General features: G+C 39.9%; 1 protein-coding gene and 1 long non-coding RNA gene across 3 annotated transcripts in view; one reads left to right on the top strand and one right to left on the bottom strand.

Moving 5' to 3' along the window:
• The first annotated feature begins 75 nt into the window (after positions 1-75).
• The window catches only part of UBA2 (ubiquitin like modifier activating enzyme 2), a 33,647-nt gene continuing 19,307 nt past the window's right edge, over positions 76-14,415 (top strand). The window contains exons 1-6 of one of the 2 annotated variants that reach the window (XM_074369826.1): positions 76-407; positions 6,875-6,958; positions 8,925-8,995; positions 10,190-10,254; positions 11,506-11,606; positions 13,244-13,365. In XM_074369826.1, coding sequence (XP_074225927.1) covers positions 252-407; positions 6,875-6,958; positions 8,925-8,995; positions 10,190-10,254; positions 11,506-11,606; positions 13,244-13,365 — 599 coding nt within the window. In that variant the 5' untranslated portion in view covers positions 76-251. Of the gene's footprint in view, positions 408-4,781; positions 4,993-6,874; positions 6,959-8,924; positions 8,996-10,189; positions 10,255-11,505; positions 11,607-13,243; positions 13,366-14,415 lie in introns of those variants that run through there. The other variant, XM_074369825.1, reaches the window with a different exon arrangement.
• LOC123615375 (uncharacterized) lies at positions 427-4,609 on the bottom strand. Its single transcript, XR_006722952.2, has 3 exons — positions 4,300-4,609; positions 3,214-3,231; positions 427-2,682 (listed from the first exon to the last, which is right to left on the bottom strand). It is a non-coding gene; the product is annotated as an uncharacterized LOC123615375 (long non-coding RNA).

Genomic DNA, 14,415 nt, shown 5'->3' with positions numbered 1-14,415 from the left:
AACAATTTGATTTGTTTATGTTAATAAACATAAACTCTAGTAAATAACACCTAGGACCATATTATCATGAGATTTGGTTCCCCTGGGCAGTGTGTGACTGGGAGAACCCTATGTGATGCTGCCTTGCCCCCTCCCCCCTTCCAGGGATAGGAGGGGGCACCCGAGCGAAGGTGACTGGCTGTGTAGAAGAAGGTGAAGGTGTTGGTCAGTGCCATTTCAGGAATGCTGGATCGGCAGGGCCAAGGCTGAGCATGGACCTACAGAGAGAGGCTTTGATTCCTCCTCTGTCATGCTGGAGAAGCGGCCACCAGCTTCCCCGTGGCACTTCTGTTGTGGACAGAGAATCCCTCAGATGGGCGGACCGCTCACTCCAACTGGAGAAGACGACAGACTGCTCGGATTTGCAGGTGCATCACTTTGGATTTATTTAAATGGCCGGAGAGTAGCCTCCTTTGATGAGAGGATGGGGTAGAATGGTTGCTGTAGACTGTTGGCAGAGACATTTTCAGATATCTGAGCTAGGCGTTACATTTCTGCCTTTAAGGTGGAGACACCTTCTTGTACTTCCAACCGGACATGTTCTTGAGCCTGTTATACACGTTTGTATCAGCTCTTAATCTAATTGGAGTACAGATTAGCAGGTGCATTCCTGTGATCCAATAAAAATATGTTTTGGACATATTGTTAAGGAAGCAAGGTAGAAAATAAGTCCAGTGTGAACCCATTTAAATGTAAAACTGAATAGTGCTGTGTAAAAAAAATCTGGATTTAGAAATACACGAGCAAGACCCTGAGGAACAGGATTAGGTGTGCAGCGTGGGTGGGGCTTTTCAGTTTTTCTTCCTGCACTTGGATCCTGTTTAAGTTTGTTAAAGTGGGAAAGCATTTTACACTTCATATGTACTGTTAAAAGATACACTGAGGTATAAGAGTTTATATGAGCAAAAATCATTTGGAACCAGGCCGCAACCAATCTAGCAGATAGAAAGGACCTCCAAGGAGCTGAACAAAATGACTTTTACACACAGAATGGGGCAGAAACAAAGTTACAGTAGCAAAAAGGGGGGTTGGTAATTGCAAGGTTACTTTCCTTTAGGGGATGGCAGGGATCATATCAGATTTCCTAACTAGTGCAGATCAGGTGATTCCTGATTGATGGTTTAAGATTGCATTTCTGGGAGAGCCAGAACCGTAATTAAGTCTCAACTTGGTGACATGGGGCTTAGCTTAAGAGACTCCATTTTGAGCTTGTTTGTTGTTTTTAACAACACATACAAATCAACAAAGAAAAGCAAAGCCTGAGTTGGGTGCCCAGGGCAGCCCAGGCAAAAGGCAGAGGAGAGGGAGGCCGGAGAGAAGCAAAGGAAGGTGGCTCCTATTCACAGCGTGTCTAGAGGAAGAAGGAAGGTCAGCTTCCAGTAGAGGGCCTCTGTTAGCTTTGGCTGCCAGGGGAGACTTTATGAGAGCCAGGCCAATAGTAGGGAAGGAACATTAGCAGCTTACTATGCCAGGGTACCCCTCACTCCGACCATGGTTGGGCACTCGCTCTGGCCCTTCCTTCACATCATGGATCAGGGCAGCAGCCTGAGTACTCCTCAGACCAGGCTTGATGCATGGTTGGTGACCCAAGCAACTGATGAGAAAGACCACAGAAGTCAGAAGCATTTCCCTATTTTCCATCGTCAGCCAGAAAAACACAGAAGGCTGCAAATAAAAAAACAGTATATTTGAGGACTTGAGAATTGCAATTCAGGGGAGACATAGATTTGAGTAAAATGGAAGGAGTGTTCTAGGGAAGAGGAAGTGTCAGGCTTGTGGACTGAAATAAACACGCAGCCTAAAAGTTGAGTTATGTTTTATTTGGCAGGAGGACTCAAGCTGGGATGATAGCCTCTCAGATCGCTCCGAGGGACTTCTCAGACGTAGGGGAGGAGCTAGGATATATAGGAGCTTTACAACAAAGAACAGGTAGTTGGAACAATAAAAGACTACTTGTTATCTAAAGAAAACCAGGCATCTCAAGTTAAAGAATTTAGTGCTTTTCTATGTATGGGAGGAAGGAAATATTGGGGCTCATTGAATTCATTCCTTTGACAAGCATCTAGCTATCTAGGGCCAGTATCCTGTCCTTTCTTATTCTGAGTCCCCTCAGAGGGCACAGTTGTGAATGGCTGCAGAGGCTGGGCTGCAGGCTTGTCTTCGCTGGGGGGTGGTAGCAGCCGCTGATGTCTTGATGGCTTCAGCATTCTTTGTTTACTGATACGGTTTGCAGTATTTTTCATCCACAGGCTTATAAAGGCAAAAGCTATGAGGCTGTACTCTGACACAAGAAAGGAAATATTTGTCCTTAAGGGATGGCTGTCACGAGTTGTTTTAGGGTAAGGGTCTAATAAATAGATAGGTGTCATGAGTTATATTAAGAGTAAGGGCAATAAGTATCTTGAGTTTCTGGCAAATGTTCTGGATGCCTTCATTAGGACAGTAAGTGGTCAAAAGGTCAGATTTCATCCAGGCTGTGCTGTGCATTAATCACACTTCCTAATGGCCTCCAAGCTCCATCTTAGAAATCTCTCTTAGCAATACCAACTCTCTTTAGATATGCTTTTCACACCATCTTTTCCTTTTTTCTTCTAATTTTTTTCTCATCTTAAAATTCATATTTTCTTTGAGGAGCATGAGCATCTGGAAAATACAGTAAAATTAAGTAAAGAAATAAAAATTGTCCACAATTCCACCACACACAGAAACCCAAAAATATTAACCGTGGTTATTTTCTTCCTTCTTTTTTAAAATTATTTATTTATTTATTTACAAATTTTAATTACATATATGGTTTTGCATCTTTTTCATTTAATGTTACATTGTGAGTACTTCCCCATCAATATTTTCCTAGGACATACTTTGAAACTGAGTCCCTCTAAACCCAAATTCTCTTAGCATGTTTATGATAAATCTCTCCAAAACCTTGTTTCCTTTCTTGTCCCCTGTGACCTCCATTCTGTGTTCACTGAATGCTAATCAACCAGAGTCAGATGACTGAAAACTGCTGTTATCCATCACATCATTAGTGTACTAAAATTGCTACTATAGATATCATTAACATACAAACTCAGGTTGTTTCTTGAGAGCAAAATGAGCTAACATGTTACTGAGGCTGTTGCCCCCAGAATCATACCCCTGCCCCTCCCGCTAATAGAAATCAATAACTCTTACCCAAGTTTCAAGAGGAAGCTACAAAGAGAAAAAGAACAAGAACCAGTTAGAACCAACCAGGCCCAAGATGGCACAGTATCTGACTTCCAGTAGACCTTGAGCCTCATTACACACTTACTGTAATACATCAGAATGCTAAATGACACACCCACCAGCACCATGACAGTCGACAACTGCCATGACAACAACCAGCAAAGCCTTTACAAGGACTGGAAAGGAGAGTTGCGTCAGTTCCAAGTCCAAACCACAGGCCTGTTCTCAGATAACTCATGAAATTTCCTCCCACTCTTAACAGTTCCCTCCCTTTTACCTCAACCCTCCTATCTATATATTTCGTGTCTCCACCCCAACTGGGTTGAGAAGTTGATTTGCAAACTAGTTCCCTGCTGCTCCATTCCTTGGTCATTGGATAAAGCCTGTGCTGTTCCAGTCTCAGCATACGTTTTGTTACTGGCTGCACGAATCCAGTCAGAAAAAGAACCTCCCTGGTCGAGGTGGGGGTCTTGGCCCAGGCTAGGAGCCAGCACTGGTTCAATGCACCAATTTAGTAACAAACAGCACCTGAGCCATGCATGGACCAGAGAATCCTAAACCAGAGACAATTTGACTCTCAAAATTACCATTAAGAAATGTCACAAGATGATGATTAATCTTAGCTTCTTTATTCTTCCTCTTTGAAAAACCCCCTAACTCAAAGACCAAGTTGGAGTGGAACTGAGGCTTGTTTCCCACTCCCTTGCTTGGTGCCCTGCAATAAATCCTTACCTTGCTGCAAACTCCCCCTGTCAAGAGTTTGGTTTTCTTTGCTATGGGCACAAGAGCCCTTTGCTTGGTTACATAAATGCTGCGAAGTAGTTTTTTAAAATATGCATCAAAAATCTAATATATTTGTTGCATTTTTTTCCATTTTTTAATTCTTGAGATAAACACCTCCATGGCTAATCTATTTTTTTTAAACCAGGAATAACTCCATAGGATAAATTCTTAGAATTGGAATGAATGAGTCAAAAACTATGCACAATTTTTGGGCTTTTCAAATCGTATTGCCAACTTACCCTCCAGAAAGCTTTGCTTTAGTATCCTTACCTGCAGTGTACAGGAGTGCTTGACAATGGTGTTACACTTTTTCTTTTTGCTGGTTTAATACGTGAAAATAATTTGAATACTATTTTGCATGCCTTTGATTAAATTTCAGTATGCTTACTGATCGCATTGTCCGTTTTCTTTAGGAGCGCTTGTTCACATCTTTGTTTATATTTTTTATTTGGGTGACATCTTTTTTCTTCTTAATTTGTAAGAGCTCTTTACATAGACGGATATCTGTTTTCTAACCTGTAAGGAAGTCCTGGCGGGGAGTTCAAACCGTAGGCTAAATAACGACCCTTCAACTTCTTAAAGCAAACAGAGATGCTATGCGCGCTCTTAAAATACAGCCGGAGTTGTGAAGGATCTTCTACTCAGAGCCCAGCGGGGGCCGGGACCGCGGGCCGAATTGCTTGGTCCCTGGGCACCGCCTACTCGGTTCCGACTGGCGGCCACAGTGCGCAGGACCGGAAGTTGGGCCGCCCTTCCCCCACCCGCTTCCGGCCGCCGCTCAGTTCTCCCGCCTCCGCCTCCGCCGCGGCTCGTGGTCATCCCGCCATGGCACTGTCGCGGGGGCTGCCCCGGGAACTGGCCGAGGCCGTGGCCGGGGGCCGGGTCCTGGTGGTGGGCGCGGGGGGCATCGGCTGCGAGCTCCTCAAGAACCTCGTGCTCACTGGTTTCTCCCACATCGACCTGGTGAGGGCCAGGCGTGCGCACAGGCTGAATGGCGGGCCGCGGAGCGGGGCCGGGGGCTCGGGGACCGGAGTTGGGGGCTCGAGGGCGGGCCGAGAGGTCCTGGGGTCTTGGCTGTCCGCGGAGAGGGAGCTCTTCGGCGGGGACCGGGCGAGCCTCGCCGTCCGCTGGGCCAGGTTTGCACGCCAAGGAGGCCGAGGGCCCGGGTCTTCCGGGCGTCCCGCGGTGGGCCGCCCCCGCCTCCCCGGCAGTGCCAATTTGTGGCGGTTCTAGGATGTGAAAGCGGCCTCGTGTCTTCGCTTCACAGCAGTTCCCCAGCATCAGCAGGAGGCAGGAGATGATTGTCTTGAGTCTCTTGTAGATGTTGTGAGTGTTCAATTCGGAAGTCCCCCTTAACTCAAAAATAATGATCCAGAGCAGAGTATGGCGGTAATAGCAACCAGGACCTACTTGCTGAGCGCTTGTCCCGAGCCGCGCGCTGTCCTGAGTAGCTTACTCGCCTTAACGCGTGTAATCTTAAGTGCCGCCGTAGGCTTGTAAACGCTGTTTTCATCCCAGTTTATTTTTTAACAGATAAGAGGGGAAGTGAGATGCAGTGGGGTTTAATAACTTACCTTGGGTAGCTAAGCAAGTGGTAGGACTCCTTTGGGGCTTGCGCTCCTCTTTTCTGGGTACATTTTGCTTGGCTGTCATTGTTACCACCATAGATGGTACACTCGCTTATTTCGTTAAAAGGTGTTGGATGCTAGGATTTTAACTTTTACATACTTTACACTGGTGTACAATGGCTGGAAGCTACTGTAATTTTGAATCAAGTTATTTCTGTTAATGTAAACTTTTTAGAGATTGGAGTTGTAACTTGGGATTTGGGTGTGAGATTATAGTGTCTTAAGGTGTAGTGGAAACGGAATTAAAAAGAAGTAGATTTAGCCGACTGAACTAAGAAATTAGTGACTAGAGGGAAGAGGATTCACACATTTTTCCTTTGTTTTTTTGTAGAGTTAGTCTTTACATCCAGTTCTGTACCACAAATTCCAAATATGATTGTGGCTTATCTGATAACTACTGATACTTCTTTAAAAGGACCATTTGAAATAGACAAGACAGTGAATTTGGGCGCCTGAAAAATAAATACTGATCTTTTTTAATTTGGTTTAATTTTTGTAGTAAATTTAGAAAGCACAAATAAAAAATGTTAGGTGAGTATATGTTTTGGTGATTTTCACAAATTATAACCAAAACCATTATGATGTTTCACAGTTGGAACATCGAAATAGAATAAAAATTGTTTGTTACAATTACTTTCTTCCCTTACATTTACTTCTAGTCAGCAATTAGATAAGGCTTAAAACATGACACATTTTTAATCTTGTGTAGAAGTTTCCCTTCACAGCTCTCAGGTAATAATTGTAAATGAAATTGTGTATGGGTAAAGACTTCTGAATTAAAGAAAGCAGCAAAAAATTCAATAAATCTGTCAGCTGTCATTTAAGAAAAAGAACAGGGCACAGTGTAATATATTGGATTTGAAAGAGTAACTAATTAGATTGATAGAGAAATGAAGCACTGCGTTTTCAACATAATTTTATGCCATCAAAGGAATTTCCTAACGTATTTGCCAAGGTGACTAAACAGACAAAAATATTTCTAAAATATTTTTGAGAATGTTATCTCTGAAATTAAATCTTGGGTTTTGTTTTTTTTTAAATGTGTATTAAATTCCTTTTACCAGTTTAACAACTTTGGTATCATTGGTCAAAAAACATTTTCTCTGCTAATGTAGCAAATACCAAAAGTTCTGGGTTATGGATGCTGACGATAGTGATATTTATTGTTCAGATATACCAGGAAATTTGTGATTTATCTGAGGCTTATGCATTTGTAGATTGATCTGGATACTATTGATGTCAGCAACCTCAACAGGCAGTTTTTGTTTCAAAAGAAACATGTTGGAAGATCAAAGGCCCAGGTAACTATTTCTCATACCATTTCTGTTTATCTATTCATTTATATTTTTATCCTATGGTGGATCTTCTATTTATGGCATCAGATTAATTTGGACTCTAGTAGGAGGAGAATATGGGAGAAGCCGTTTCTTTTTAGCTGAGGGATTGTAAAGAGATAAAAGACCTCTTTGGTAAGGGACTGAAGACTACACCCTCCTTTTTCAGTCTACAGAGGAAATAAAAGTGCTCTACCCAGTCTTTTAAATGGTGTCCCCTTCTTAGATTTCTGATTGTTTACTTGAAATGAGGCTTGTGTCCCTGCATTCCCTAGAGATTGGCTGCTCCTGTATTTGGGGGCAAGAGAAGCTACAATTTATGCTGTTGTTGCTTTTAGAAGACATCCCTTCTCTTGAGGTTCTAGCCACCCTGACCTTTCTTTAGTTCACTGAATGTTCCATCTTGAGTCAGGGTTCTGTTTTGTTTTGTTTTAATGGAGAAATGCCTTTATTGAACATCTGCAGTGTTCCAGGTTCCTTAACTGAATTGAGGTAGTTTGAGCTTTGCTTCATAGACAGAGAAGTTAAAGCTTGGAAAGTGTAAATAACACACCCTAGGTCACTAGACAAATAAGTAAGCAGGATTGTGATGAGGAGGCTGCTGTATCTGACCATCATGCACGCTTCCTCCCCTCATCTGAAGTGCAAAACAGGCAGATAAGGCTCAAATGCAGCCTCGTGAGAACTTGCAACCCATCGGAGGGCCTCTGGCTGTCCTTGGCCCAGCCTGTGAGCTGAGCCCTCTTTCCTGGGGGTCTCCTGGGTCTGGGAAGCTGTGGCCATTCCTGCAAGGGGTGTACTGAGGCCTTTCATTCATTGGCTATGGCGACCCGCTTCTCCCAGGCTTACTCACTCTCTTCGGCCACAGACAGATGGCCCAATGTGCGTGTTTTTTCCCTCTGGTCCCCAGGTCAGAGAAACAGAGCACGCCTGAGATGACCCTGTCTGTCACTGAAAGCATCCTCTGCCAAGCCTCCAAGACCTAAAAACATCCACCGACCATTACAGCAGCCTCAGTAGCAGCAAGAATGAAATCAGGGATCCATAAACCAGGCAGAATAATCTTTCAATTCTAAAAGAGAACCCAGGCAGCGGGCAGGAGGAGTAGTGGGCAGACTTCTGGAAGGCTTATGGTTCTGCTTGTAAGATTCCATACCCCAGAGGCTAGCAAGGGGACTTTTGGAGACACTTAACGAAGTCACTGTGCCTCCGCCATTGGGCTCATCCTGTGAAGGGCAACTCTAGCTGGCAGGTGGCCTGCTTCCCTCTTCCTAGGCTGGGTTAAAGATGCCAGCTCTGCAGCTCAGACTGGCCCCGAGCACTGTTTATCACTGCTGGATCCCTAGTTCCCAAACTTGATCAAACACTCACACTTCCAACCCCTTGATTCAGGGTTTTAAAACATCTTTTTCTTTTCCCAGCCTTTTGGGCCAACTTTCACTCTTTTCTCCTTTGCATTTTTCAAATTTTCCCTGGGGGTACTTTCCTAAGTCAGATCTTCCTCTCCTAACAACCTCTACTTTTTCTGTGTGTCATTTATCATAGCTTGTAGTTACAGTTACCTAGATGGTTATTTGATTAATGGCACTTTGGCTCACCAAGTGCATCATACAGATCTGACATGTGGAAAATGCTTAGTAAATATTTGTTGAATGGATGAATGACACTTGGTTACTGCATTTGATAAATTTGCTGAAGCTTGCCATTCATGTACAAGTGTATTTCAGAGGGGACAGTCACCTGTTACTTTATAAACATGTATACAGCTTAATCTTAAATGAAATTTTGTTTTTATATTTCTTTCATTTTTAATATAAGGTATTATGTAAGTAGGTGAAACACCTATTGTCTGCCATAAATAGATTTCATGTACAGATAGAAAGGTTAATCATAATTTAGTAAATTAGTAATTTAGTGTTGTTTGTTTTTCCAGGTTGCCAAAGAAAGTGTACTGCAGTTTTATCCGAAAGCTAATATCATAGCCTACCATGACAGCATCATGAAGTATGCTCTTAATTATTATGTTGCAAGATTGTGTTTGCTGGGAATGTTTAATTGAATTTTTAAAGTATAAGATATTTTTATTAGCTAAATGTATGAACTGTCATTCTACTTTTTTTATAATTATTTTTCTAGAATAATTACAATGTGGTAGGTTGTACCCACATAAGTTAAGTGGCATTCTTTTAACAGTTAATATATGTTTAATTTGAATGATTTAGATAAGAGGCGTGTTACTTTAATACTTGAAATAAGTTACTTAGAAACTTAAAAGGACTTTATATTCTTGTTTTAAATAAAAAGATATTCTAAACTATGAGAAATCCTTATATGTGATGATTCAGACTTATCTAAATATATTGCTCTCATTCTGATTGATTACAGCTATGGCCTTTTTCAGTGTAAAAGATTCCCTCCCAAAATAATTTGTTAGGATTTCAACTTCTGTAATATAAAACTGGGGATTGTGATGGGGCAGTAGTTTTGACGGTACATAAATAAACTCTGATCTCAGTAAAGATAAATAGAGTAAATACATAATTTTAGAGGCATCGGGGCAAAGGAACCCCGGGCTTAAAATATCCTTTATCTATAGTTGTCCAACCCACAAGTAAATGGGTTTAAAAATAATGAATTCTTATTTGAGGCCTGGAACTAGAGAGTCTTGTGCTTTCTCGGGGAATTTGTGTCTCCAGCTTCCTTTTTATTTTCTGGATGTTTGCTCTACAAGCTTGCCTATAGCCCTACAGCGTCCTTACCCTGTGTTGCTTTCCCAGTGCTGCTAAAAGCAGGGACCCTAGGGGCCTGAACCCTGCCTGATCCTGACCATGTGAGGTGAAGCCAGAGGCCAGCCAGATCCTGGGAATGTATCCTTTGTATGTTCCCAGGCACTTGCTGCCCAAGAAGGCCTGGTGGGACTAGTGAAGTCATGCCAGTTTGAGACTGCTCTTGTGCCCTAGATAGCTGGCCAAAAAGGATGTATAGTCACTCAAAGGAATTAGGGGGAAATAGTTTTTTTCAATTTGTTTATGATGTTTGGGAAAAGTCAAACCTATCTATATGGTAGAGACCCCTAATATCAGTTATTTTTGTACTTTTATTTAATATGCTTTTTAGGACCCTGTGTTATACTGTGAAGCTCATGTGTAAGGCCAGTTGTTTTGGTGACCTTTTGTTTTGTTTTGTTTTACTTTGTAGCCCTGACTATAATGTGGAATTTTTTCGACAATTTATATTGGTTATGAATGCTTTAGATAACAGAGGTGAGATTATTTTAATACTTCTCATTCTAAGTATTTCCCTTTCTTCATAACAAGGTTGTTTACACATTCAGTATTAATTTAGATATTTCCTTATGAGTTAGAACTTAAAAGACCTAAAAAGGGAAGTAAGACCAGGTTTAAAGCTTGTCAGTTGATTGTAATTTTAACTAGAACGAGTGTGAATATAGGGGAAGTTAAAATCATTAAAGAAGATGAATGCACAGCCTTGTACATGCATGTTTGTTGCAGATGGTCCCAGCGCTTAAACATAGTGTAACCTCCTTTGTCTACGTGGAGATCTAAGAAACGTTGGTGGCCAGACACCACCTAAGGCTCATTAAATCAGACCCTGTGCATGAGACCTGAAGGTCTTATTTTTCCAGAGTGACCCAGATGATCTAAAGTGCAGTTGGGGCTGAAAACCACTGTTTTAAGAATGAGGCAACAGGATAGCAAAGTTAGCATAGAAGTCATGGCTCTGTAATTATTTTAGGTATATCTGGTGTTGTAAGATATCAGGCTGGATTCTATTACAGTGCAGAGTTAGGTCATTTAAACTTTCTACAATATGGGTGATATTTCATACAATCAAGTATTGTATAGCCAGTTGTTGTTAACAAATCTGTGTGTCTGGAATGTAAATACTTAAATGAGAATACTTGATAATTCTCTGTAATTTCTTCAACATGATAAAGTATATCTGTCAAGTGAGTTTGTAACAATTTGGAGCCAGAAATATCAAAAGAAAAAATAAACAAAGTAACATGAGAAAGAGTCAGGATGACTTTTTTAACTGGATTCATCTTTTTCCCCCAACCTTAAACTGCCTTAATAGTTCCAAATTGATATCCATATTGTCTGTTCACTTCCATGTATTACCTGATATTTATATTAGAATACGAGCAAGTGAAGGACTTGGGGAGCATGGAAACAGTGTTGTAGCCAAGGTTAATGGAAGTAGGCACAGCAGTAGAAGAGGAAGATGGCACTTTGGAATTAAAAAATAATATATAGGGGGTGCTTTTCCTGGAGTAAATTTGTGGTATAAATTTCTTATGTTTGAAATTTTGCTGGTGAATGTCTCTTAAATGTCTGCAGCAGTTATATTATTCTGATCATAGCTATAAGAAAATGGTACATGAAATAAAAACAAAAGATATTTTGGGTAAATTTCATCCTAATTAAAGGTAACTACATAATTTCCTTCTGTTTTTTTCCATAAACTCCTGCTAACTGGTGTTTTTCTTGCAGCTGCCCGCAACCACGTTAATAGAATGTGTCTAGCCGCTGATGTCCCTCTTATTGAGAGTGGAACTGCTGGTTATCTTGGGCAGGTAACCACTATCAAAAAGGTAAAGAAGTTTTGGGCTTTTTTTTTTTTTAACTTCCTAGATATTTATTTGGGACATTAAAGAGAGAAATAAACTTTGGATTCATATAACAGGATGCGAGAATTTTTTTGTGCCCATTTAAACTTAGGATGCTGTAAAGGCACCCAAAAAGAGTATAGGCAGAGATCTTTAAGCTCCATGCTGCTTTGTTTCATGAGGCTTGTGTGTTAAAATCCTTAGGCTGGCAAGCGTACTAAGCTTGCCTTAAAATTCTTGGTAGCCATGAGACTATATGTCATGCTATAGTTCATATATGGTAAACCAGCTTTCTAGAAAGTTACTTACTGTCTAAAGTGGATTTAAAGATTTAGAAAGAGCTGAAGAGTATTTTGAAGACTTTTTTTTGGTGTATTTGTGAAATATTTCAAACGTATAGATAAAACTAGAGAATAAGAACAAATACCTGTGTGCTTATAATCCTGTTTTACACAATCTCAGCATTGTTACTCATTTGCTGTTCAGGTCTTTTTTCATTTAGTTCTTTCAAGAAATTAAACAGACACATTTGAAGAATCATTTCGCAGGTTTTAAACTAAAAGAATTTATACTCAAAGTTTGTTATTTTTGTCTTCTATTTGGCAGTTTACCCATGCTAAAAATTTTTGCTCTATTTCAGTTATTTTTACTGTTTAATATTATTCTTTGGAAGCTTATTTCATGTCATTCCACAAAGACTCGTAAATATCAGTCTGTATTAAATGTGGTTAAATCACTGGAGGCCTTCAGGATCTGTTGCTAGGTCAAGGCACTAGTTCTCTTCTTTATCCACTGTGATGTGAGGGATCCACCGCCATATGGCTGCCCCCAAGAAAACATATTGGAAGCAGAAATGGCATTATGGAGAAAACCCTGAATCTGCTGCAATTTTTATTAAAATGATATTTGCAGGTTTGGGGTTTTTAACCATTATTAGAAGAACATTACTATGATCTTGAGACACGTGTATTAAGACTGAGACTGAGAATTGCTCAAATGAAGAATATTCGTTTGATAGTTTGGAAAATTGTCTCAGGTGCTGTAGACTTCTTTGAGGGATTCCTTACAGTGTAACTTTAAACATAACCCTTTAGCAACAAAATGAAGAGTATTTGGTTTGGCAGTACCTGAGATTTTTCCATGTGTCTCAGTAGCTCTAGAAATTAATGCTTTTAAGTTCACTTAATCTTTAGGAGCTTGTAAGGTAAAGCTATAAATAATACTTAAATAACTGAGTTTCACAACTTTGAGAGATAACTGGTTGGAAAGCTGGTGTTTGTCTTTCTAGTAGTTTTCCTGTCTGTTGAGTGTGATCAAGGTAAACTGCTTGTGTTTGGTGTTCAGGTGCAGTCGTTTTTCTTTGGCTTGTTGTGAGTAGTGGTCCCTGGGCCAGGAGTCAGAGGAGTCCTGGCTTAGCCTTAGCTGTGACTGTGTTAGATTCAGTTAACTTTTGTGTGCCTTATCTGTAAAGTAAGGATTTTGGAGTCGCTAATACTTTAAATTTTTCTTGACAGTTGGAATGTAGATGAATGAATGAAATGTTTATGATTATTATATTGCCTTACAATATTGAGAAACCACTATCAAGGGATAAATATTTTTCTCATATCCTGACTTTGCAGGGTGTGACTGAATGTTATGAATGTCATCCCAAACCAACCCAGAGAACTTTTCCTGGCTGTACAATTCGTAACACACCTTCAGAACCTATTCATTGCATCGTTTGGGCAAAATATTTGTTCAAGTAAGAGTATATATATTTCTGGGCATATTTTTAGTACTGATGTTGGAAGATGGAGTCATTTTTATTTAAATGCCTTGGAGAAATTGTAGTTACGATGAAGCTTGGTCTGTTTGGAGACAGGCATGTAACTAAATGAATACAAATGTATGTATTTAGAAACATAAAAACATAAGTAACTCATTGGTTAAAAAATGTAATGAAAATTTTAAAAAATACTTTGTAATAACACTGAAAATACTACATGTGAAACTTGTAGGGTGCATTGAATGTGGTGGTTGGAAGAAAAGTTACAGGCTTACACGTGAGGGAGGGTGAACATTAGTGAGTGAAGGGTGCAACTATGTTAGAAAAAGAACAACATAATAAACTCAAAAAAATTAGAAGGTGATGCAACATTGTTAACTGACTATACTTCAATAAAAAATATACCAAAAAAAAATTAGAAGGAAGGGTATAATTGAGGTAAGGACAAAAATATAATTGGTAAGTTTGATCATGAAAAGGAGAGGAGATAGATAACTAAATGGGGAATGTAATCTCAGCACAGATTAGAATAATAAAGAAAAATAGGGATGTTGATAAAAGAAAAACAGGCCAGTACATTTAAAAACTTCATGATTGGATAGATTCATTAAAAAAAACAACTTACAGAACTGACTAGAAAAGAAATCAAATAGTTCTATGCCTTTGGGAAATTTAATCAATGGTTTAAATTCCTCTGAAAAATACGCCAAACCTATGTGAGTTTACAGGTGATTTCCACTGAATTTGTAAGAAGTATATTGTTCTAAGCTTATATAAACTCTCCCAGAGAAATTTTTTTAAAAACTGAATACTTATTTCATGTCTTTGAGAGCAAGACCACTTACGGCTATTATGGGAAAAAGGAAAATTGCAAGACATTGTCATTCCTAAATGTAGGTGAAAAAAATCCTATACAAAACATTAGCATAGGAATCTAGAATGGTATAAAACAGTAAGTGTACCATGACCAAGTTGTATTTATTCCAGGAGTGCAAGCATGGTTTAACAGTAGAAAAATCTATAAAT

Source organism: Camelus bactrianus, chromosome 9 (assembly GCF_048773025.1).
Source record: "Camelus bactrianus isolate YW-2024 breed Bactrian camel chromosome 9, ASM4877302v1, whole genome shotgun sequence".
Classification (NCBI taxonomy): domain Eukaryota; kingdom Metazoa; phylum Chordata; class Mammalia; order Artiodactyla; family Camelidae; genus Camelus; species Camelus bactrianus.
Note: the sequence above shows the minus strand (reverse complement) of the source record. Positions and strands in the feature narration are given on the sequence as shown.